Source organism: Quercus suber, unplaced genomic scaffold (genome assembly GCF_002906115.3).
Source record: "Quercus suber isolate HL8 unplaced genomic scaffold, Cork oak 2.0 scaffold_433, whole genome shotgun sequence".
Taxonomy (NCBI): domain Eukaryota; kingdom Viridiplantae; phylum Streptophyta; class Magnoliopsida; order Fagales; family Fagaceae; genus Quercus; species Quercus suber.
This window is the reverse complement of record NW_027069884.1, coordinates 436,711-463,491: the sequence shown is the minus strand read 5'-3', so window position 1 is coordinate 463,491 and position 26,781 is coordinate 436,711. Positions and strand designations below refer to the sequence as shown.

Below are 26,781 nucleotides of genomic sequence, written 5' to 3'. Positions count from 1 at the left end.
GGGGTGAATCGCATCGGATTTTCGGTGCAGCCAAATTCGGATCTAACCTTGATGGTAGGTCATTCGATGGAGGTTTGTATTATATATTTTCTTTTTGCTTTACTTTCTGAATCTTTCATTTCTTTGCAATAACTGCTTCATGAGTGAGTTTGTCGTTGTTCTTCCCTCCAATGGGACTTGGAGTTGGTGTCGTTGACGGTAATGAAAGGGTTGTTTTCTCGATCTTAATGAAATCAACGGTGGTATTCAGCCACTAACTCTACATGGGCTAACAACATAGTAACAATCAGGATCGTAACCACATGTTCCGTACCATTGGTTGCACGATCATCAAAGAACGTCACCAGTGCGTCAATCCCACCATCATCTTGACCATTGCATCCACTAGTGCACAAGTTCTTCCCACAGACGGCGCCAATTGTAGGGACTGGGGTTTGAGCAGCTCTACTGTTGGATTAGTGAACTCAAGCCTAACTAGCCCAATACAATAAATTTGTAGATGATGGGTTTAAGAACTAGGCCTTAGTGAGGATTATAACAGCTAATATGATGGTCAGCACTATCATACATAGAGGAACTGAGATTTTCTATGGAAGTCTATCCTCGGCACAGTCCGAGGAGCTTTTTGGTCATTCCTCCGTGAGCCCTCCCCTCCTCTTGATCTGTTTTTCCCTCTTATATAGTCCTTCTCTCATAATCTCTTTCTTCCACTTATTGATCATCCATGCCCTCTACCCCTCTAACTGCCTGTCTCATCAACCACTTTACCAGCACTCCTGTGAGTTGCAACAACCAAGGCAGCACTGTTCAGAGGTCATATCTCCATTAATGCGGCCAGGGAGTTAGGTGTGCGCACTTAATGTGGAGGTGACAGATTCTCCTTGAACCGTTCCCCCACCATGCCTCTCTGGTCGACACTTTACATCTGCTCTTTGCCCTGAGATGCTCCGAGAGGCTACTTTTGATGGCCTGCTACTTCCTCCTCTCATGGTCTTGATTGGCTGAGGACAGGATTGTCCTTGGCAACTTCCCTAGGCAATTTGTACTTTTCTCACTTCATCCTTGAGAATTTCCTCCTTCTCGGCGTAGGCCTTGGGCTTAGTACGAAGTGGACCGGGGTCACCAGATTCTTAGGCCCCACAACTATCATTTTTTATTTTTTTTATTTTTTGTATTCTTGATGATTTCATTTTTTTTTCCCTCTTTTTTCTTTATTTTGTTTCAATTTTTGTCAAAGTAACTAAACTCAAGCAAGAATACAACATTCCTAATCAAGTTTTATACAAATAGTAAATAACATCTAATTAATATGAAGTTTGACATGTGAGTTGAAGATAGTGAGAATATATATATATATATATATCTGTAATCCAACACCACGGTTTTAAACATATTAAACCAACTAAAAGTTATTGAGTAGTGTAACATTAACAAAAGTTACACCACTTGATTTTATATATATGTATATATAACCTTTAATAAAAATAGCTGCATTGACATTTAAGGATTAAAAAAAGTATTATAAGATTTTCAGTGAAAATCCATTTTTTAAGGTATTTCATTCAATTTGATTCGTCCTAATTTTGAAAGAATTAAAAAAAAAAAAAAAAAGACTTATGATAGAAATGAATAACAATATATATACACACACACTAGCCTCATCACACGTGCTCCACATGTGCGATGAGGCTTTTTTTTCTTGGTTTAATGTAATTTTTCAATTTGAATTTATATATCCATTATTAGTGAGGTTACACAAGTATTTATTTTTAAGAAACTAAAATTTATGATTAAAAATAAGTAAACGGCAAGGTTTGGTGTGCGATAAATTTTAGGATAAAATGTATTAAACGTGTGTGATATATATTCAAATAGAAAGTACTAATTTTTAGAGGAAAAAAAAGTTTATCAAGTAGTTTTTTTTGTTTTTGAATTTTGTTGAATAACAATTTTAACCTTATTTTTTATTTTTTAAGAATAAAGATTATTTAATTAGATTAGAGGTATTTTTGACATTTTTTGAAACTATAACTAACTTTTTGAATCATTTTAATATATAGAAATATTTATTTTCCCCATTAAACCCATCAGGAGAATATTCTTTAAAAATTCTTTTATTTACATTGGTTCCTCTTGTTCTCCTCTCCCAAACAAGTTATAAAGTTGGAAGTGTTATGATTGATTTTTATTTTCTGAGAGAGAAAAAAATTTATTGTTTATATAAAGTGAACTTCATACTTTACTTTGCTCAAACCTCTTCACATTAGAGAGAAAGAAAGAGAACGTTAGCTTAACATGTCTATGGAGTACTCCAAGACTCAATTGTATAAAAATGTGAAGCCATATTTCTTAGTAATTATATTGCAATTTGGCTATGCCGGGATGTCCATAATCGGTAAGTATGCTCTAAACAAGGGGATGAGCGAACATGTGTTCATAGCCTACCAGCATGCCATTGCCGCTGTTGTCATTGCTCCCTTTGCTATTGTCTTGGATAGGTCTCCATCTCCTCCCTTCTTGTTATTGTACAAGTTTTTCAACTCTTTTCTTCAATGTTACATGTTGAACGAGATGAAAAGGCTAACCACATTAATTTGATAATTTTAACAGGAAAAGAACGCCAAAGTTGACATTCTGTGTCTTTGCTAAGGTTGCGTTGATTGCCTTATTGGGGTAAGAATTTGGACCATCACTCAATAATTAAGCTTTTGGTCTTAAGCTTCAAGCAAAAATTTTTACTTTTTTCTTCTGTTTTTTCTCTTTTTAATTTCCTATTCAGGCCTGTAATAAACCAGAACTTGTTCTACACCGGGATGAAGTATACTACAGCAAGTTTTGCAAGAGCCATGTGCAATGTTATTCCTGCCTTTTCATTTGCAATGGCTTGGATTTTAGGGTAACTCTCTTTAGCTCCCCCATTCACGTTCTTGCATGCATACATGGTGTACACAAATTTGGGTTGCTTCAAATTTATGAATGCTTTTGCAGTCTTGAGAAAGTATATCTTAGGAGACTGCGTGGCCAGGCCAAGGTATTTGGGACTATGGTCACAGTTGTGGGAGCTTTGCTTATGACTCTGGTTAGAGGACCTATGTTTAATTTGCCATGGGCAAATGGAAATGCCCATCAAGAATCTACTAGTGCAGCAAACAAGCAAGATATCACGAAGGGTGCTCTGATGATTCTAGCAAGTTCTCTATCCGGGTCTGGTTTCTTTATTCTTCAAGTAAGAGTCTAATCAGCATTAACATAATTTGCAATTTTCAGTTAAATTGAGCACAAGCATAAACAGGTAAATCAATTGAAAATTTGATTTAGATCCCAGACATTTATACAGTGGATTATGTAAGTTCCAAACAAATGTTCTATCAGTGTTTCAACCATAGTTATAATATACCAAATCTAAAGCAAAAATAATGAAAGTAGTAAACTACACCCAAATTTTTAGTAATGATGTAGAAAACCAATGAAGAACTTCTTCAAAGGAAAAATCACTCCGAGGATCCAACCTGCAGAAATCCAATAGAAGAAACAATTACAATTGGTCAAAACATACAAAACCTTTACAACTTAAGACTCTCTATGCAACCTCAGAAAACGTTCTGCTTGCCTTTCTCGATGGCGGTTTCAGAACCGATGGAAGTTTTTCTACACAAATTTCCTTTATGAATGAACCATCAGCCGCAGCAACTCACTATTGAAGGGCAAGCTCGGTGGTTTCAAGAAACAATTTAAGCGCAAGGTGAATAAATCACACAATATCGTTCTTCTATTTAGGATTTTTGTTATAATCAACAAAACAATTATGATTAACAGAGTATGATACATGAATCCCATTTTAAACTTCTTGCACATGATATTTCAAAACGTTTAGTTAGACTGAATTAGTAATGAGATATACTTGTTGCATTGTAGGCAATTACACTGAAATCATACCCCGCGGAGCTTTCTCTAACAGTTTTGATTTGCTTGATGGGCTCACTAGAAAGTACCATACTAGCCCTTGCAATCGAATGGGGCAACCCCACAGCCTGGTCAATACACTTCGATATTAAGCTCTTAGCAACTATATACAGTGTGAGAAATTCTAAAAATATTGTGCTTTTTAATGCCTTTTCTTTTTGTAGTTCTTATAAAAATGTTGATAGTTAATAGTGGCCTATATACTTGCTTTAATACTCATAAGAAACTCTGTTCAGGGCCTAATATGTTCAGGATTTGCTTTCTACATTCAAGGAGTGGTAATGAAGGAAAGGGGACCTGTTTTTGTGACTGCTTTTAGTCCCCTAAGTGTGGTTCTAGTTATGATTATAGGCTCCTTCATTTTATCTGAGACATTGCACATGGGAAGGTGCGCATTGATTTTTCTTATTATGCCTACAAAAAACTCACCATACAACATTTTTCACAACTACTAACATAGTCTAAAGTAATTGTTTCATAATAAAACTTATGTCAATGGATACAAGTAAAAGTGATATTACTCCAATCACAATATGTCATGTTAGTAATTGTGAGAAAAGTTGTGTTACTAGTATATTCCCACAGTATTTAATTATTATAGTTTATCTAGTTCATTTGGTTAAAGGAAGGAAATTGTTGGAAAAAAAATTTGGAATCATAAACATTGTATAACTACAGGTTAACTTAGGTAACTGGACTTTTTTTTAGGGTTATTGGAGCAGTTGTCATTGTTGTTGGCTTATACCTAGTTTTATGGGGGAAGAGTAAGGATCAACTGGAATCGACATCAGACAGTGATAATGTAGTACTAACGGCCCAAAATATGGACACTATGAATGAGAGGAAAACAACTTCAAAACAAGAATTTTTAGCCATTGATGTGAAAAGTACGAAATCTACATTAGGAACTACTTGAAGATAGTGGATATTTTATTTATATATGTGCTTATTAGTTGGAATTTGTGTATTCTATATATGGAATAAATTCTATTCAATGTGAAGTTTCTCGTGTAATATTTTTGTTTTTAAACCTCCAAAGTTAGACATGGCTTGAATTTAAAGGAGGTGCACCAAGTACATCTCCATTGCTTGGTTCTCACTTATTTCTTAACCAAGGAAAGGATATCTCTATGCCAACACCTTCCTCCCATTCGTTGATTCCGGCTATCAGTGCACAGGAAAATGGTTTTATAAGCATTGTTTAAAAAAAAAAAGGATTAGAAATAAAAAATTGAAAAGGGAATGGTCTTTGATTTTGTGGTCGGATTGAATTGTAATAATTTGTATGAAAGAAAAAATTTAGCTCCAAACCGGTTTGGAGCTATCTTCCTTTAAGCCACACAGACAAGTCCAGTGTGTACTCCAACGCGAAAAAATTTCAAATTTATTTGAAATTCTTTGGCCTTTATTTATTTTTTATTTTTTGGCATATGATGTGATACCACTAGAAGGTGCAAAATTAGTCAATTGTTGAATTATTATGTTTCTAATTTCTACTTGCTATGTGGACTAAGATTATGTAACCACGTGATGCATTAGCAGTGTTTTACCATTATATATATAACGCCAATCAAAACCTTCAGTCATATCTAGCTAGCAGCCCAGTTTGGTTAGTGCAATTACTTTCTTCTCAGTCAGCACTCAGCACAGTTTGATACACCATGGTAAATGTTGCTTACGGGGTAAATAATGAAAAAACACAACAAAAAAATAATAATAATAATAGCTTAAATAAATTCGCTTAAGACAATATTTCATATTTGCCTCCGCTCAAACAGTTTGCTACCTAAAGCACTATTAGTAAATTTGTCTCCCAAATACAACTAAGCCAAAATCCTTCATGTAGCAAACTTTGAGAATTCGGTGAATTTCTATCTAATGGTGAAAAATCTATCAATAAATAAAATTGAATATGGAGGCAAATTTATAAACAATGAATTTTGGAAAGTAACTTTGGTTGGTACAAACCCTAAAATATGAGTCATGTCTATTACTAGCCATTAGAGATAAAAAAAAAAAAAAAAAAAAAAAAGAGTCTCATCCCTCTCCTTTTGCAAACTTTTGTTGATTTTGCACTTTCTATAATTGTCTCGCTTGAGCATGATTTACATTGCTCAAGCAAGCTTTATAATATATAAAGCTTGTTTTTAAATTTTCATGCTCTATTTTTGTTCAATGATTCCATACTTTCACAAAAAGTACATTTTTTTTATTCAAATTTTAAATAAATTTTGATTCTTTATGTGGCTTTCTATCTGGGTTTTAAATGATTTATGAAATTTATCTTAAAGTATTTGTAATTCACTTTGTTTGCCGATTACTATATGCTATTGCTTGCACTGTGGGCTTGCTCGAGCGGGTCACTAAAATTTTATTTTCTTTAACTTAATTTTTCTCTTAATTCTTTTACATTCACAATAAGAATACTCCCACATATTACAACCTATATCGTATATGCTAATATATACAACAATTGCCACATAAGCTTTTGAAAACAAAATTTTCTATGTTATAATTCAAAAATAATATTAGAGATACAAATTATTTTATAAAATTTTTTACAAATCGCTAATGTGGTAAGTAATTATTAGTAAATGAAAAAGTGATATTAATGGTAAGCCTGGATGAAAACTAATATGAGGTTGGCCACATTAATATTTGATAAAAATGTTGTAAAATAATTTGTGCTTGTAACATTATTCATATTTCAATTTTTGTTTTTTTTTTAACTAAGTTTAAATTCAATAATTATTCCCCATAAAACTTCGTATATTCATAATCTCCATTAGATTTATGTTTCATTTCTTTAAGGCTAAATTATAAGGATTCTTCTTAGGTTGTAGGATTAGCACCATCTCCATGGACGCCTTGCATGGCTAACTTAAAAGGATGAAGCACACCATAAAGAGATTGCCCTAACCTGGGTCCTTCAAATGGATCTCACACCTGGCATTGTACAACACCATTCGATGCTGACTTGACCTGATTTTATTGGAAGAGAGAGGTAGAGAGAAATATCAACAGATCAAAAAGGAGGGAGAGGGAGAGATTAAAAAATTGATCTTTTCATTTTTTTTTCCAAAAATATTTTTTATTATCTGTTTTTAGATGTTTTTAATCTAAAAAACTCAAAAATACCAAAACAGCATTATTTATAAGACACCTAATAACACAACGTGACGGAAATAAAAAGAAGTGCGAAATAAAAAGAATGATTCGTTGGATAAAAGTAAAAGTTATAGGACTTAAATGAATAAATCATAAGTTAAAGGACTTAATTTAATTTTGGCCAAAGTTAGAGGGTAATTTGTAATTTAGTCTTTCTTTAAATGGTATATCAAATAGTTTCTTATATAAACAAAATCATATAAATACCCATATACCCATATGACTTTTTGTTGAATTTCATATTAACAAAACAAAACAAAAAAAATTATTTCATTTTATTGAACTTTGATGCACATTGCAGGAGTTAGTATATAATTCAAAATGAAATTGACTTTTTGTTGACTTCTTCTAATAATGTCACATAAGCTTCTTCTTTTTTCTTTTCTTTTTTGCCACATAAGCTTTTAAAAACAAATATTTTTCAATGGAATTATTTTGACTTAGTTTATGTGAATTTCTTATAAAACCTCTTATATTCACACCCTCTATTAGATTCTTAATTCTTGTCAAACGTATTTTCTTTAATTTATAAAATAGATTGTTCCATATTCAAACATATATAATCATAATAAGGACAATTAATTACCTACCACAATTATCAAATTACATATTTAGAAAAAGTAAAACAGAAATAATACCATTTTTGTTGATTTTTTTTTTTTGTGTGTGTGTGTGTGTGTGCGCGCGCGTGCGCGCATTACCTGATTCACTTATCATTATTGGATTTAACTAGCATCTCCTATGTACTCTAATTGTGACGTACACACATTGTAGGTTTAAAAATAGAAAAGGTTCGCTTCGAATATGCTAGGTTAAGAAAATTTTATTTTGTTTTGATATTTGTAAAACTAAATGATAAATTGAATAGCAAATACATAGAATATATTCATGTCTTCAAAACTAAAGTGCTAAATATATTGTCAAAAACAAAATAAAATTTTTATGAAATGCCGACCTAGAACTCTAAAACAAAGCATTCCAATCCTCCTTTTTATTTATACATTTTTAGTGGAAGGGAGATTTGAAATTGAATGCTTCCGTTGGAAACACTAAGATATGTCATTTGAAGTAAAGGCTATTGACTCCAATGACCCTTTTCAATAAGCAAGCCACATGGCAAAAACTCAAGCTAGAGCAAGCCGAGTTTCTATATATAAAGGAATAGATACATAAGCCATTGCACCCCCTATTATATATGCTTGCAAGCTTTTCAAGCTGAGAGACGAAAATAATGTGTATGGAGTCCTTGACTCGCTTATTTTGTCAGGTGAAGCTACTTTTGGCTGTGATTCTTTTGCAGTTTGGCTATGCAGGGTTGTCCATTGTCGTCAAGTTTGCTTTGAACCAGGGGATGAGTCATTATGTACTAGTTGCCTACAGAATGTCCATTGCCACTGCTGTTATTGCTCCTTTTGCTATTGTTCTAGAAAGGTTTCCCCCTCTATTTTGAATTATTTGCATTTCTTATATATCTTCCATGGTTTACGAAAGATGAAGAGCTAGTTATACTGACATGTTAGTTGATACCCAACAGGAAATCAAGGCCAAAGATGACCTTCTCTATAATAGTCAAGGCAATGTTGCTAGGTTTGTTTGAGTAAGAATCTAGACAATTGAGATTAGCTAGAACATTACTATCTTAAGTGACTATTTGTTTAAGGATTTGTATTAAGCTCTAGATTTTTTGTTTTTTATTTTCTATACAGCCCCGTGCTTGACCAGAACCTATTCTATCTTGGGATGAAGTACACAGATACCTCTTTCACATCTGCCATGTGCAATATCCTTCCTGCCTTTGCATTTTTCATGGCTTGGGTATTTAGGTAAGTTTTCACTCAGCAAATGCATGTCTGTCACTGTACATATAAGCCAAAGAAGTTAGAAATTTTAGTGATAGAGATGTAACTTTGTGAAGGATAGTTTTGTTTGTAGGCTTGAGATGGTCAATATTAGGAGGCTGCATAGCCAGGCAAAGATATTGGGTACCATAGTGGCTGTTGGGGGAGCATTTTTAATGACTCTAATTAAAGGACCCAGTCTAAATCTGCTATGGACAGAAGGAAGAAACCCTCATGATCAATCTGCTAGTGCTGCACATAAGCAAGATCTCATAAAGGGTGCTTTGATAATCATAGCATCTTGTTTCTTCGGGTCTTGCTTCATCATTCTTCAAGTTGGTATTCTGAATTCAATGTTGTTTCACACTCCCAAGTTTTACCTCATCTCCATGCACTAATCAACTTCTAGCAAATATGGTTTTCTTTTTTTCTTTTTTTTCTTAAAGGACTATCAGATCTTCTAATAGTCTTGGACACTTACGTTAGCAAAAGAAAAAATTGATTTTTTTTTTTAAATTTGGTGTGTCTACTTACATTGCTTCTAGGCATTAACGCTGAAATCGTATCCTGCCAAGCTCTCACAGCTTTGATTTGCATTTCGGCCATGGTCGAAGGCACCATTGTGGCCTTGGCATTTGAAAAGGGCAATGTTGCAGTGTGGTCCATTCACTGGGATTACAAATTACTAGCCAGTGTTTATGGGGTAAGAAATTCTTAATTAACTGGTACAACTTTTTTCATTGTAACCTATAGGCCAAGAGCCAATCTGTCTGACCCCCTTGTTGTGGTCTAGTTCTGGGGTTCAGTCCCTCTTGTCCAAAGCTGGATGTTTCAAGTTAGATACTCTGTGCTAACAGAGGATGTTTCCATGCTAGGGAATACTCTCTGGAGTTAATTATTATACCATGGGAGTGATCACAGAAAGAAAGGGACCAGTTTTTTACACAGCTTTTAATCCTCTATGCACAGTCATTGTAGCAATTTTGGGGTCCATCATATTTGCAGAGGAAATGAATTTAGGAAGGTTAGAGTCAACCACAAATATCAATAAGTTTTCATCTCAAAATCTATATACGACATTTGAAAAATTCTGGCATTAATTGAGTATGATGCGTTCATTTGGTTACTTAGAAGTCCAAATGCTTTGTAGGGTTATTGGAGCAGTTGTCATTGTAATCAGCTTATATTTGGTTCTATGGGGTAAGAGGAAGGAGGATCAACCTACACCTGTGTCACACAGTGATACAGCAGCACCAAACGAACAGCAAATGGCTATACTTACTGAGAGTATGGGTACTTTAAATCATGTGGGCATCAACATCACATCGTCACCAGCCTAGTACCTGCGGATGAATCTGTTTGAAGGAACCCAAAAAGGTCTAAATTGCTAAGAATTTGATTCGTAGTATGTAACAAGTTCCAAGTATCTCACTGAGTGCATGCTGGAGCGGCTATCACATCTATATCCTAAGAATTTTGGACAATATGTTTGATGCAATTATAAAGCACCATTGGCCATGAGAAGTTTTTCATCGTGGGTTTACCTAGGAGAAGTTTTTCCCAGGCTTGCACAACGACGTGGTGTTATTCCACAATTTTTTTGCTTCTCCTTGTTGCATATAAGAGATATACCCAATAATAAGTTGTCAAAAAGCAATCAAGGATCCTGGATACACACTAAAATGTGGAAGCTTTTACTATTGGGCTAATTGTTGTTTCACACTCCCATAAGTGAAATATTTCTCCACAATATCCACACCTTTACATCAAATGTCCACATTTTACATATGATATGAAAGAATGTAGACATTATGTGAAAGAGTGTGAATAGTGTTGGATATGAAACAATCAAAGCCCTTTACTATTGAATACATCCCATACTACCCCCATATTAGGATAAAGTATTTCATGTATCAAATATATGCATCCTTCCTCTCACAACGTGTGGATCTCTCAAAGCATGTGGATTCTACACGATTGTGAGATGCACACACTATGAGAGGGAAGATGCGTATATCTAATACATAAAATAATTATTGTCATACCACAGGCCAAAGCCTCCATGCCCTAGTGACAAACATGAGCATAATAATATTAAATGCACCTAGTTCTTTGGAGCAGGTGGTATTGTATGAAATTGTGATTTGTAACTCTCCTCCCATATGAGCTGGGTGGTAAAGTCCACCCCCACATGAGAGGTGTTACATATCACGGTTTCATAAAATAAAGATTCACCTCAGGCACCAAATACTTTCTCTTGCTCTTACTACTAGGATACCATGTTTATTGTTTTGACCGAGGGTCAGACAGAGATGTAACACAGAATGTAACCTAGTACTAGAATGCTGATGCAACTAACAAGTTCACTTAGGATCAAGTGCCTTCTTAACTCTGGAAACTGGAAGATAAAAAAATAAAAGGATTCTTTATAACAAGAAACCCACTGACCAACAGTGACTAAAAACCAGACACGCAACTGTCTTGCACTGTCAGGCCCAGATCTACGCCTTTGCTCCATTCCTGCACAATCCCGGAGCCTAAAAACTTAAAGGAGTAACTGACAATAAACCAGACAAGACTAACAATACCGAGCCTGAAATGGACTTGGCTGCACTATTGAGCAAGCTGCAAAAAGAAGCAACACTACTCGAATCAGGGCCCTTACATAAAAAATCACAGGCAGCCCAACTCATTTGCATAGAATATATTGGCCACATGGGAACTGCTCTGTTCCCAGCCTATTGTAATAATATCCAATCAGAATTGATTGCAATCTTCAAGAAGCAGAATGCCTGATGATTTGTCCAAGAAATTCTCAGGGAATATTTCTAAAACATACATACTCCATTTAATTTCACCCTTCAATTATCCATTAAATGCCTCTGATTTTGTGTTATTTCATTACATCTGGTTGTATTAAATAGAAAGGACTCTCACTCACCAAAGGGCCAAAAAGTATGACTCTGACCAAGCATTTAAACTGCCCCATTGCTCAAAGACGAATTCATATCACCACCGCAACTAACACAGTAAAAAGGCACCTCTAGTGCTCCAATCACACAAATAAGAAAATGCTAAATCTAGATTTAACAGATAATCCACGTCCAAATTTCAATATTAAATTAAGACCTTATTTTAGGAAATGTATTAAAGCCAAAATATTTAAACATCCATAAGCCAAAATTATTAAATCCCAAATTGAGTCTATACTTTCTGTAGGTTGTATGCTGCTATGCACAGATCACACATTCACCAACCTCAAAATCGTCAGAAAGGAACAGTTTCCGTCTCAAGATGGCAAGGTAACTTCATCCTTTCCATAGATGCGCTGAAGTTCACGGGTGGCAGCTTGATATGATGCTGAGAAAAGGGAAAGAAGACAGACAAATCATATGACAGAATAAAAAATAATTTACTGCACTTAGTTAAGTAGAGACATTGGAAAAGAGAATATCTTTCATGTTTGTGCTAGACCAGTCACATGAGTAAAAAATTCCTCATTACCTTTCCAGATCCGGAAATTCTTCTGATTTATTGGACAACCCGTCACATTTTGAATTGCATCAAACAGCATCTCCTGAGGGGTGTTCTTCAGCTCTTGAACAACAGCATAGATGGTCTTTCCATTCTCAAAGTAAATGTGATTATTTGGGTGTTTGGTCTTGCAATTAGCATGACGCTCAAACTCATAAGCATTAAGAGCCTGCATGATGCAATCCAAAATACAAGCTCGCTCATTTGATTTAGATTGAAAATTCATTAGTTGACTTACCTAAAGAATCCGAAAAGTAACATAAGATGTTTACCTTGGATTTGTCACAGTCATCACAGGAACACAAATACCCCGTTCCCTTTATAACTCCTTTAAGATTTTTCTGCCAAACGTATGATTAAGTACTTGTCAAATTATTACAGCTAAAAGCTCCAGAAAATTAAATCAGCTTTCCAGATAAAGACAAGCAACCTAGAAGAATTAACATACCTCACGTGACCAGGAAACATACTTCACAGGGACTCCATCAAACATGCCAGTTGATAACAAACTTTTGACATTTGAAGGGAAGTTGTTAGGAGGAACCTTCTTGGTTGTCTTTGGCTCCTTATTCCTGCAGTTGGCATCGGGTTTAGAATTAACTTTTGGAGCATCATTTACAACTGGATCAGCATTGGACTCGACCAGATCCTTCTGGCCTGATACTTCAGAAGCTTGAGCTGGGTTCTGAGAAGCTTGAGCTTGGTTCTGGGAAGCTTGATCTGGGTTATGAGAAGCTTGAGCTGGGTTCTGAGTACTCATCAATAAATCATAGGTACTGATGATCCCACCAGAGGGGTTTGTCTCATCACGAAGACCTCCAAAAGATATGGTATTGCCCTCACCTTTGTTATAGTTGTGACCCATAGATAAAGCACTGGAATCTCCTTTGTCATAGGAAGGACCCATTGATACCATGTTGGCATCAGCCTTGTCATAGGTTGGACCCATCGATATGATATGATCATTTCTCTTATTATAAGAAGGAGAAATTGACATAAAACTCTCATTTTCCTTACTATATGTTGGGGCCATTGTAATAAAATTCTCATGCCCCTTGTTATAGGAGGTACCCAATGATATGACACTGCTATCTCCTTTTTCATATGACTGACCCATGGATATAAAATTGCCATCCCCCTTGTCGAAGGGCTGACCCATCGATAATATACCATCGTCAGTCTTGCTATAGTTGTGACCCATTGTTATGAAACTGCTATTTCCCTTATTGAAGCCAATTGAAATGAAATTGTTATCTACCTTACTGAAGGTGGGGCCCATTGAGATGGTATTCTCATCCCCAGTATTGTACTTCGGGCCCAATGATATGGCATTTTCATCGTTCTTATTATAGGTGTCACCCATAGAAATTGAACCGTTATCAGCCCTACTGTAGGAGTGTCCCATGGATTCAGAGATGCCATTGTCAGAGTCCCTAACTTCATTGACTCTAACTTTTCTAATTCCGCCAAAGCCCAGACACGATGAGGGATCTTCAATGGTATGTGACATAGATAAACCCACTGAAGGATCTTTTCCATACTGATTCTCAAAACCTTTTATTCCTATATCCATGTTTCCACTGTCAACAGAAGAAATATTCCTATCAACCAGATTGATAGTCCGTAAAGGCTCAGATCCAAAGAGGCGGTCATTGAATTGCCCTGGAACAGACTGGAAGCCAGAAGTGTTATCCCATGGAAAAACAGCCATATGTGGACCTCCAGAATCTGGTCTTCCATTTACAGCATCTACTGCTTGCTTCTTGTTTTGGAATAGATCTGGTCCGGTGGCATCCATAAACCACTGATGACCACGCTTCTGTTCAATTCTAGATGAATTATCATAACCCATCTCTCCATTCGTTAGACACCCAGCATTACTGGGCATCCAAAAGCCTTTGTGCTGAAAAGACTGCCAATAACAACAGCTTAGAAAGGTCAATTGAGAATGTAAAATCCTTAACCAATCTAAATTACCGATTCTCCCAAAAGCTTAAGTTATTAAGAGATGGTGGATTTAATCATTTAACCACATAATTCTAACACTCCCCCTCACGTGTGGGCTCAAACTCCCTTTTTAATAGGTGAGGCCCAACACATGGGTTAAATGGGAGGTAGAGTGGAGGAGACTGGGATCGAATTTGAGACCTCCTACTCCGATAATTCCCCCAAAAACTTAAGCTATTAGGAGATGGTGGATTTAATCACTCAACCAAATAATTCTAGCAAAGACAAAATTAAAGTACAGAAAATAAGAATGGAAAAACATATCAGCCATATACAGAGTTTAGGATGCAAAATTATTCTAGTTAAATCAGTAAAAAACTGGTCAGCCTTTAATAGAGTTATTCCAAAGAGGTATTGATGATGAGACTAAACTTTTCTGATTTATGCAGTTATGCTACATCAAAAGCTAAAAAATTCTACAAAATAGGCTAAATCTACTAGAAATATTACCATCATTGCTTGATTCATCCAAAACTTAGACGTACTGAGAGACCCTAGAATTTCCACGAGATACTCTCCTAACCCAGCAATATAGAAGATAATGGCAGGAGTAGGTGTTGAAAATTGCTAGCCCCTTGCTTCGTTTTATAATCATGAGATTGCTCATAAACTTCACCAAGAATCTTTCCAAATAAGCTAAGTAATAACTCAAAATCTGAAAGCATAAAATCTTCACATGATTACCTACATAATGCACAACCGAATTTTACGGACAACCCTTTTTGCACGGCACATAATAAACTTGCCTTTCAAGGCTTTAGCCTATTCAAAAACTATGGGCCGCCTAAATTCCATTTCAAGAGTATTCGCAAAATTTATTGAAATGCAAAGTTTGTTGAACTTGAATAGTACAATCATCTTTGTCAAATCATGAAATGCATTGACAACATGCATCAAGGCTTTTAAGTATAGGCAAACAAGAGTGCTATTTTGGCATAAAATAAGGAAACAATTAAACTTGATCTGACAACTCTTAGGAAATTATTCAAAATTCATTGACCTCACAGACACCCTCAACCGATATTGTTTCCTATGAGATGAGATTTCTCATCATCATCACCATGTTAAAGTATGCCAGATAGATCTATCCAACTACATTTCTTCTCCAAATTAAGATTTCAATGCATGGCCAACAAACTCTTAAATGTTATTTGTCAATAACTATTCTGTGCATTCAACAACACTTGGCTACTAATGAGAATGAAACATTAATAGATGCATAAAAAGTCAGATTCGATTTTATACATGTATGTAAGCGACTAAGTGTTAATATGGCATGCAATACATTTCCTAGTCATGGACCAAAATCTTAATCATATATCATGATTATATGCACAAGATGTCTACAAAGTTAATTAATGAGAAACTAAAACTGCATAAAATCTCAAAAAGATACTGAAGTATCATCAACAATATATATATATATATAAATAGACCACATTTATCTACTTCAAGTTTTACTCAAACTTTTTGGGTTGTATTATTTTCAGTTATTAATTTGAACCAATTATTTCAATGAACAAGTTTTGCAGACCAATTAAAGAATAACCATGGAAATACATGGTATAATTATATACTTATTAAAAAAAATGGTATAATCATACAAGAATGAAGTGTAAAAAAATAGTGAATGCAATTGAACCTCGTTAGATATGACTAATACATTGTACAACTCACCCTGCCTTTCCCTCACTTCTTTTGGTTAAATATGTCAAGCTACAACCAAACATCTTGATTTCAGAATCCTGGTTTTCTTAGGTGAGTTGCGGAGAGTTGTAGATGGGGTATCCAAAGGGAGTGGCTAGTATGTGAAACTATCTAAACTGCTTAGTTCAGCTCATAATCAGCTTGTCTTGAGGCTTGCTCAATCTTTCTTTTCTTTTCTTTTTTGATAAGTAAATAAGGTTTTAAGGCTTGCTCAATCTTAATCACCATTAAATAGGCCAATATTGGATCACATTTTAGGTCATCATCTTTTGAGTGAGTTTAAACATTATTCAACTCAGCTTAGTTAAAACAAGAAATTTAGGCATTCATTGATAGCTAGCCGCCAGAATATTTCCATTGTTTACTTATTATAAAACTTTTTTTTTTTTTTGATAAGTACTTATTATAAAACATATTTGCTACATAGAATCACTTTAAAGAGTACAAAAAAGGAAAGTATTTGACTTCAGGTCTAAGACTTGGGCACAAATGTTAATGAATCTACTTGAGTATATCCTCTCTCTCTCTCTCTCTCTCTCTCTCTCTCTCTCTCTCTCTCTACATGCACACATGCATACATATGTATATAATATTAATTCGGAGTAGAAAAAGCACATGCACAAAGCCAGTATCAGATGTTCAATAATGCTTGCAAGGCAAACTGATCAAGCTATTCAAAACTCATTATAAATACAAGCCTGAATCGACAGCTCAAATTCACTTAGATGAGCATTAGTAGCCCTCAACTCAATTTGACTTGGCTTGCTTTTCAACCATAGGATTGGTTGTCAAAGCAAGGAAAATCCACTATAGAATGATGAAGTAGATAAAAGCAAAAATCAAAGTGCCACAGTAAAGGATGAAGTAGATAAAAACAAATATCAAAGTGCCACAGTAAAGGCACCACTGCACAGCACAAACAGTGGTGAAAAATAGCAGACTGAACAACATATAAAGGATAAATAAACAAGGGCTTAATTTTATGGATTTAAAGATTGCTTGGGGTCGAAGTTCTGTTGGGTCATAAGTGCCATAGAATTGAGTCCACATATCAGGTGTTTGATTGAACTAGGTTATGGATTTGCTCAAATCTTAAAAATTATGACGCAAAGGGCATTCATAATTACATAACTATTTATCAAACATGACAACATTATAAAGAACTATATTTAAGGAAATTCTAAGGTACAAGGAGAATCTCTGCCCTTTTTGTTAGAAACTCTAATCAGACACCTGTTATTCATATTAGGTCATGAATGCCAAGTACTTCACACTTTTGAAGTGTCCATATAAGATAATGGTACTCGTGAGATTCCGTTTGCATTGTCAGTTCATTGTTGTGTAATCAAATAATGTTATTTGATTACACAACAATGAACTGACAATGCAAACGGAATCTCACAACCTATTATGACATCAAATTATATATGCCAGTTATTTTATTCTGAAAACATAGTGGAATAAGGTATAATTTACTTTTTGAGTTAAACTAGTAAAACATGATCATAACTAATCTTACTTTAGAATCAAAGCTACCAGAAGAGATATTGTTTAGTTCATATCATTGCTATTTAAGTTGCATCTAAGTAAAACTTAAGTGAAGCTATATCTCTAAACACAAAGCCTACAAAAATCACTTGGGAGTTACTAGAAGATGGGAGCATCACTTTTTTTTTTGATAGGTAGAAGATGGGAGCATCACTTGTTGAGAACCATCATATATTCGAGGCTGATGCAGCACATTGTTAGTTTATCTTCTTAATACTCATTTTTTTGATAAGTAATAAAGTTTTATTGATATCAAAAAAATAGTCACCCAAGTTTTATCTTATTAATACTTACGTATGAATCACGCTTTAGGTGTCAAAATTCAAACAGCTATGGTGATGATGTGCTCACTTTACTTTTAAGATTGCAAATTATTCATCTTAAGGGCACACTTTAAAGAATGAAACTGTTTTTGCTTGAAACAATTTATATATAAATGGATTTTTTATAAAGTTTAAACGGATTATTGTTATCACTCTTTATGCAGACTTCTTTTATGTAACTGTGCATATATGCTTAAAATTGAATATCTTGTATTTAATTCATGCACGCAAATGTTTTGGAGGTGCTTTAAGTCTTAAGTATCTACAACATATGTGCTCTCAGTCCGTAAAACAGTGACTAGATCACTTTCAAGGATTACTTACGGTACCTAGATTTCATTAAAGGATTCCTTTGTTCTTTTCTGTTTGGTTTGGGGGAACATGCATAGTTGGCCCTGGATGTTACACCAACTGGTTCTTAGTTTCCTTTTTAACCCCATACAATAGCTTTCTTGATCTTTTTTTTTAATGTATTAAATATTTTAATTTTATGGGGAGTGAAAGACAGACCACATCAAATATGCCAATTCTAATCACCACTTTACAAAATTAGTTCCACTAGAATTCATTATTTCAGAACAAATCATTCAAATAAAGTCGTCTCCCTCTTCCCTCTCCTTACACCTTGAGGTACTTTGGACAAGAAAAAGTAAGCAGGCAGCACCATGATAGAATAATCTTTATTGAGTGGATTTCATTATCTTGATTTTGAGGAGATAAATTGAAGTATTTTGGTCAAAGTACATCAGATTTCTCGTCAAACTATATTCAAAAAGAGAAACATCATATTTTTTATCCATTTGTGAGAGCTCCACACATGTTACTTGCCACAATAAGATCCTTGTAGGCCTTTAATCTAACACTTAGGCACAGTTCTTGAGCTTTTTGAAAGATCTCTACAATATAGGGAGAATTCATGGAAGAGACTTTATTCCTTTCTAATAATCCCTTTTTACTTATGAAAGGAGGAGCCCAAGTTCAGCCTAGTTAAAGTAAATTGAAGCAGATTTAGCAAGTTAGGTGGATCAAGCTCAAGATCCAAACTCAACAGCTTAACTCAACCAAACCTTAATCCCAACTAAATTAGGGCTGCTCTTGGCCTTATCAATTAACCAGATAAGCCACGTGTATTCCTTCCCATCATATTCTATCTAAAATCATACTCTATGAGCCTTTGTAGATTCCCTAATTAAATATATACTTCTTCACCCATCCTACTTAGTAGAGTTGTTATGTTGTAAGGAGAGGTCTTTCCCTATGTTTTACCTGGGAATGCCGTTAGGGTCTTAAAATAAATCTACTGTAGTCTAGAATGTTGTGCTGGAAAGATTAGAGAAACGGTTGGCTGGGTGGAAGAAGCTGTATTTATCATAGGGCAAGTGCCTTATTGCTTAAAGGTACACTGTCTAGCTTACCTGCTTGTTTTTTGTCTCTCTTTACTATTCCTTCCTCTGTGGTTAATAGGGTTGAGAGGATTCAGCGTAAATTATAGTGGGAAGGGGTGGATGGGCAGGACAAATTCCATTTAGTAGGTTGGGAAGGGGTGTGTTCTCCTATTCAGTACGGGGGTTGGGGGTTCACAAAATTATCACTTTCAACCAAGCCTTGCTGGGTAAGTGGCTATGGAAATTTAGAGTGGAGCAAGAGCATTTCTGGCACACCATTATCAAGGAAAAGTATGGGGAATTTCAGGGAGATTGGCCTACAACTGCTGTGAGAAGGCCTTACGGTAGTAATCTGTGGAGAGGCATTCAGGTTAGTTGGGATAGATTCTCTGCTTTTGTGTTGTTTAGGGTAGGAAATGGCAAAAATATCAGGTTTTGGCATGAAGTTCAGTGTAGAGATCAAACATTGAAGGAGTTGTACCCAGAGTTATATTTGATTGCAGTGGAAAAGGATGCTTCAGTGCAATTTTATATTAACTTCTGAAGAGATGATAGAATTTTTTGTTGGAACCTTCAGTTCATTCAGGATTTTCATCATTGGGGGCTACAAGGGGTGAATGTTGAGGCAGATTTCAGAAGGAAGTGAGGATTGTTTATTTTGGAATCCAGATGGGAACGGGAGGTTGTGTGTCTGCTCCTATTATGAACGTTTGACACATGTACCAGCCTCTCAGTTTCCTTGGTATAGAGTTGTAAGGTACCAAGTAAGGTGGCATTTTTTATGGAAAGTAGCTTTGAATTTCATACCTACCTTGGATAATCTTATTAAGAGGAAGATGTTGATTATTAATAGATGTATGATGTGCAAGTGCAGTTGTGAAACAGGAAACTATCGCTAAAGAACACTGTGGTCTTTAGCACTTAAGTGTTTGCAGTATTATGATTTATGGGTGATGCCGGGTTGAGTTATAGAGTTGTTGATTATGTGGAGAAGAGTGTTTGGCTGTGATTGAAACAGGGTCTTTTGCCAAGCCACCCCTCATTGCATCATATGGACCATTCCAGGATATTAAAAATAATTTTATGTATCTTGAACCTCTATTGTTGATTTCTTAGATCTTATGAGTGTCCATTTGTAATTCTTTGAGAAAGCTCCCCTCTCTCAAGTGTTCCTTTTGTCTAATAATTTTTTCTTACTTAACCAAAAAAAAAAAAAAAAAATCCTTCTTTACCTCTTCTAGCCATGCAATTTTAGGCCCTCAAGCTCCAAACCAGGTAGCTCAAATAACTCAGAACAGGTTTTTGCTCAAACTCCAAACTAGGTAATAATTTTAATAATTCTTTTAATGATTATGATTTTATAGTATATGTAGACATTCAAATCAGAAAATTGAAAATTTAAGGTGGGGGGCCAAGGCCTAATTATTATCATAGAAATGATCAATTGGAGTTGAGTAAATAAAAGTCTAGATTGTTTAACAGTCTAGATTGTTTGGGTAACGGTCTAGTTCATTTGGTTATAAAGGAGAACAATGTAGTTCTAGGCACATGTTTGTAACAGAAGTTAACTTTTACCAAAATCAGACAAATTAGGAAACCCGGGTGCGCAATGGGATTGATTATGTATAAAAAATGAAAGTTTGAGAATTTGGATTATTAAGGAAAGGAAGGGAATAGAGTTTTCTCATCTTATAAAAAGGTAACCATCGAGCGCTCCCCATAACTTGACCCATCAATCCATGATATCAAGCTCTTGAAAAGAACTATTCTTTGCAACTTCATGAAACACTCGGTTATTGACTATCATACATAATAAATTCTTAATGGCAATAACAACTATATGTCTACCTTTCTCAAGAGGTGCACAGTCTTTCAGCAATCTGACATGGAGTGGAAGAAGGATAAAATGAGAAGTCATCAACTATCACTTGTTAAGTAATCCTAACCCAATGAGACAATGGACAGAATCGTGACTTCTAAAGGAACTATTCTCTCTCTCTCTCTCTCTCTCTCTCTCTCTGCTGAATGATCCCTAAAGGAACTGTCAAACTCTTGTAACCTAAAATTCCAGTCACTTCTATATCATAAACAGGACTACATTGCCTCCACAAGACACAATCACTCTCATGAAACCTTTTAATATGGCCTTTCAAAATGAAATTGAGGGTAAAATGGTTCTTCACAAAAAGTCAAAAAAGGAAGAAAATTACACAATTATACTATATACCTGGTTAACTGATTTATGAGTATACAGACCAAGAAATGAGGATTTTTTTTTTTTTTTTTTTTTGACAAGTTAAATTTCATTGATTAAACAAAAAGAGTGCCACCTGTACAAATTTTAAACACGAAAAGTACAACAATCAAGAAAATCAGGCAAAGTAGCTAAAGAAAAAACACCTGAAGCATTCATCCTCGCAAACAAAGTCTTGAAAAATAAAAGATTCAGGTCAAGAACCAATCTTTAGTACATCCCTCAAATATACGATTAGTAATAATTAAAGATACAACATAATCAAATCATAAATTGGTCAATGTTATCAAATATCCAGGACAAATCATCAATCTACCTCACTCTCTTAGTTTTTTCTTTTCTTTTCTTTTTTTTTTAATAATAATAATAAGAATAAGTTAGTCAAAAGATTCATATTCACATTAAAAAAAAAAAAATTTTTTTTTTTTTTTTTTTTTTTGACAAGTTAAATTTCATTGATTAAACAAAAAGAGTGCCACCTGTACAAATTTTAAACACGAAAAGTACAACAACCAAGAAAATCAGGCAAAGTAGCTAAAGAAAAAACACCTGAAGCATTCATCCTCGCAAACAAAGTCTTGAAAAATAAAAGATTCAGGTCAAGAACCAATCTTCAGTACATCCCTCAAATATACGATTAGTAATAATTAAAGATACAACATAATCAAATCATAACTTGGTCAATGTTATCAAATATCCAGGACAAATCATCAATCTACCTCACTCTCTTAGTTTTTTCTTTTCTTTTCTTTTCTTTTTCAATAATAATAATAATAAGTTAGTCAAAAGATTCATATTCACATAAAAAAAAATGTCAAGATTGACCCAAGTTATCATTTAAACACTCTAGGGATTCAATTCAACCAATGGACACATAAATATGACAAGCACAAAAGAAGCAATTAACTTACACTCACTAAATCCTATATAATCCAACACAAAGTACCACGCACATTTTCACAACATGCAGAACCAAATTGATCAAGCTGTAAAAAATAAAAATAAAAACCCACTTTAACAAGAAAAACAAAATACAAAACACCCCAAAATAACCAAAAATTCCAAACACAGCATTTCCATGCAAAACCATCCAATCAGAGTTCAGAGTTTACCATTTTCAAAAATCTTAGCCACAGTAAGAATCACTGTTCACTTCCGTCTTTGTAGTCTCCAACAATACTCCACACTTTACTACGTCGTTTTGGGGCATAAAAAAATCCCACAAAAACCACGACGACTGTAAAATCCTTTCTAATTCAATCTGCACACAACAGCAAAACCTAACACTTTCAAAACCGAAAAAATCGAGCTCTGATCAAACACAACATGCCGAAAATGATCCAAACAGAACAAAACGCAGCGTTTTAAGAGCAATACAAAGCGCAAAACGATCAAAAGTGAATTTGTTTTTAGAAACTCATACATACACATATAAATACATGCATATATGGGCATTAGAGATATGGCAATGGTGGTTGAAGTTTCGAAATTGAGACGAATGAGAGAGTTTCTGAATGGAACTACCTTCGCCGGAGTGATCGCCTGAGGTTTTTTCCGGCGGAGAGAGTCGCCGGAGAGATAAACACATAATAAAAATAAAAATAAAAAAACGGAGTACTTTGGATATGTGTGTGAGTGGGACTGTGACTGTGACTGTGAGCGAGCTCGGGTATTTAAGTGTGACTAGAAATGTTCTAGTGTGGATCTCTATGCCCATTGCCATATATGGACTCGCTCGTCTTGACCGTACACGTGGAGATTCTGTGGGGTCCTGGTTGGGACTATGTGGGGACATGGAATCTTGGCCGTTTCAAAAAGTTGTTATATGTGGAGATTGGGTGCATCTAAACGTACTGTAATAAAGCCTCGCCAATACGAGGTTGAAATGCCACGTGGTGGGTTTTTATAGGCTCGCACATTTGTCTATTCTTCCTTACCGACTGGGGTTGTTGATTATCCAGTGTGGCCAATGCATGGAGCGCTCCATGAGCCCCAAAATTACAGATTTGGTGTCCATTTAAGGGGCAGGTACATTTTCAATTAAATGTGAGGTCTAGACTAGTGTATTTAAACTAAACTAGAGTTAGATATTAATTCTATTACATAAACCACGGTTAAATGAGCTGGCATAATCTAGACCCTACATTTATTTGAAAATGCATCTTGGCTTTTAGATAGACACTTTTCATTTGACTCTAATATTAAGAAGGTTTAGATTTCAAGTTACACGATAATTTTTTGAGGTGACATATTGTGATTGATGTACATTATTCAAATTTTTCATAAGTTTATCCTCAAAAAAAAATTATCATAAATTTCAAAGTACACAATAATTTTAGGAGGTGGCGTATTTGTGATCGATGGGTAAAATGGATACTTTATTTGTCAAGATGATGCTTAGAATGGACTACTAGACACCACCGACAATTAGGGTATTGAAAACAAACTATGACAATGCAAATTTTGAGGTTTCAAATGAAGTGGGGTTGGGAGTGGTAATTAGAAACCATATGAGGGGCTGGTGATGGCTACTCAATCTCAAAAAATCCCTCTCTCATCCTTAGTTGATATGGTGAAGGCATTAGCAACAAGAAAAACTATTTTATTTACCACATAATTGAATTTTAACAAAGTTGTTTTCGGGAAGGATTCAATTAATATGTATAATGCTCTTAGAAAGGAAACATACCAATTGTCATAGTTTGGTCACATAATTAAGGATGCAAAGTGTTTAGCAAAATAGATGGAACTTTTTTTTTTTTTTTCGTGTTTGTTGAGAAGGAAAAATGTCGTCCATGTCCTCGCTCAAAGATGTACTTTGATTTTACTGTTTAAATGGAGGATGTTCTACCAAATAATGATGTACTAGTTAGAACTAATTCAACTAGTTGGGATGACTCTTATAAAATATATAATAATAAAAAAATCCAAAGAGGGGTTTGTTTTTGTCTAGAGAGAGAGAGAGAGAGAAAAGCATTCATTGAATTATAAGAGTTGTATTGTACCACTTGAGCAGATTAAAAACCAACCAATGGGCAGCTAGATATGAAATTAATTTCAATATTGCACTCAAAAAATGGCTTGGTGATGGGTATTATAGTAAATCAGCAAGTCCCAACTTGGCATAAATGTGATAGCATGTTTATGCATCAGCCATCATCAAGATTGAGACCCGTCAGCCAGATGATCAATATGTATCATTTATGTGCGTGACAGCACTATATGCTGACTTTCCTAGGACTTTGTATCAAATGTATAGTTGCCAATTTGAAGCTTTTCTTTGTTATCCTATGATTTGCTATTCGAAGCATCACTCTGACTTTTAGGTGACAAAGTATGCATTTAAAATTATTTACCTAATAAAAAAATGAGGCTTAGGAAAAACTGTGTTTTGACCTGCTTAAAAAGCAAATTAGTCGGTTTCAATACAAAAAAAAAGTATATTGGCCAATAATGAATAAACATCCCATAAAAAGGCAAAGTAGCTATTATAATTATAATTATTAGTTTGTTTGTTGAGAGTGATAATTATTATTAGATAGTTGCGAATCTAGCAAATAATCTATACACAATTATCAAAAAAAATCTATACACAAATTTTTTTTTAAAGGGTACATTAGCCATTTTTTTATAAATAGGATAGAAGTTCAATCTATAGTATCCACTTTATGATAAATACTCTTTACATTAAGTTAAAATACTAACTATTTTTTTAAGTGGGATTCAAACTTTAAATTTCTTATTCGACAACGAGAAACAATATCAATTGAGTTGACTGAAATTCATAATATTATATGTTTTCCCTTTTGTCTACACAAAATTCAATGTCATCTAAAATTTAAAAAAAAAAGGAAAAAAAAAAAATCAGAATCTTGGTTCTAGTTTGATAGTGTGTGCGTCATTTAATTAAGGTTCCAACTTCCCCAAACTTCATAATTATCCATTACATTATACAAAGCTATGAGGTTAAAAAAATTATTTTTTTTTTTAGAAGAAAACACGGAATGGTATTATTTTATCTTTATTATTATTTATCTTGTAATGATCATTCCACACATATAAAATGTTTGTGAGATGTGGAGAGAGAGAGAGAGTAAAGGCCTGCTTTAAGGTTCCAGAAGGAAACTTCACACAAATATACTTAAATTAAATTAGAGTAGAATTATATCTCAGATATAAATAATGTGAGGAGCTGATTTGGGCAGTGGATCCACTATGTCAAAGGACTTCAACCCAAGAAGCCCAAAACAATAAATTTATAGAGAATGAGTTGAGAAACTGGGCTATAGTTTATCAAACAAACATTGGAATAGATTCAAGTAGGAGAATGAAAAGAAATAGGATTGTATTGGAGAAAAAACAATCCTTGGCAGGATACAAGGTGAACTGTTCTTTGTTTATTATCCTTTTATTTGGTTACAAGTTTGATTGTACGATGTTATCTCCTCCCCTCCTTTTCCTTTTCTCTCCACATTAATGCAATTAGGAAGGTAGCTGCAGAACATTAAATGCAGTAGTGACAGTTTTCTTCCTAAGATATCTAAAGCTTTCTCTCAGTCTGACATCTCCACAATGTCTAAGAAGTTCTCTTCCGAGGAGACATTTATCGTCGACTTATCTCGCTGAGCTTTTGTGGCCAAAACCAACTCTTTTATTATTTAACACGGTTTCCAATGACGGAGATTCTTTTTCCTTGGACTAGTCCTAATCCTCGGCTTGGGCCAAATGCCCAATGTGCAAATATATAATGGACCTCTAGGCCTAACGTCCCTACAAATAATAATAATAAAAATAGTAATCACATCGCTATTTATTAATTAAATTTTAAATGCAAGCCTCATTTAATAAAATTCCAAAGCTAATTTATGGATTAACTTAATATACAACCTCAACCTTACATAGTTTGTATAATTGATTATTTAATGTCCTAAACTGCAAGAAGAAATTTATGAAACTTGTACTTAGTTATTTACTTTATAATTTATAAAATTATTTATGTTGATCATAAAGAAACCAAAAATGGGCTTCTCAAAAAAAAAAAAAAAAAAACCAAA

The 26,781-nt window shown here is 34.4% G+C and overlaps 2 protein-coding genes and 1 pseudogene across 3 annotated transcripts; 2 read left to right on the top strand and 1 right to left on the bottom strand.

Moving 5' to 3' along the window:
- The first annotated feature begins 2,238 nt into the window (after positions 1 to 2,238).
- Positions 2,239 to 5,122, top strand: LOC112016420 (WAT1-related protein At2g39510). Its single transcript, XM_024048985.2, has 7 exons — positions 2,239 to 2,498; positions 2,611 to 2,673; positions 2,780 to 2,896; positions 2,989 to 3,226; positions 3,916 to 4,077; positions 4,200 to 4,351; positions 4,672 to 5,122. Exons 1-7 carry the CDS (start codon positions 2,296 to 2,298, stop codon positions 4,877 to 4,879), a joined length of 1,143 nt encoding a protein of 380 aa, XP_023904753.1. The 5' UTR covers positions 2,239 to 2,295; the 3' UTR covers positions 4,880 to 5,122.
- A 3,240-nt stretch (positions 5,123 to 8,362) lies between these two features.
- Positions 8,363 to 10,309, top strand: LOC112016423 (WAT1-related protein At2g39510-like; annotated as a pseudogene).
- Positions 10,310 to 12,033: 1,724 nt separating this feature from the next.
- LOC112016438 (uncharacterized) lies at positions 12,034 to 23,391 on the bottom strand. 2 transcript variants are annotated; one of them, XM_065761897.1, is made up of 7 exons: positions 23,252 to 23,391; positions 22,840 to 22,988; positions 14,961 to 15,194; positions 12,952 to 14,415; positions 12,776 to 12,844; positions 12,474 to 12,672; positions 12,034 to 12,329 (listed from the first exon to the last, which is right to left on the bottom strand). In XM_065761897.1, the coding sequence occupies exons 3-7, from the start codon at positions 14,976 to 14,978 to the stop codon at positions 12,259 to 12,261; spliced, it is 1,821 nt and encodes a 606-aa protein (XP_065617969.1). In that variant the 5' UTR covers positions 14,979 to 15,194; positions 22,840 to 22,988; positions 23,252 to 23,391; the 3' UTR covers positions 12,034 to 12,258. The 2 variants fall into 2 exon arrangements, with proteins under 2 accessions (XP_065617969.1, XP_023904769.2); XM_024049001.2 differs by lacking the exon at positions 14,961 to 15,194 and having other exon boundaries at positions 23,252 to 23,390.
- Positions 23,392 to 26,781: the final 3,390 nt, after the last annotated feature.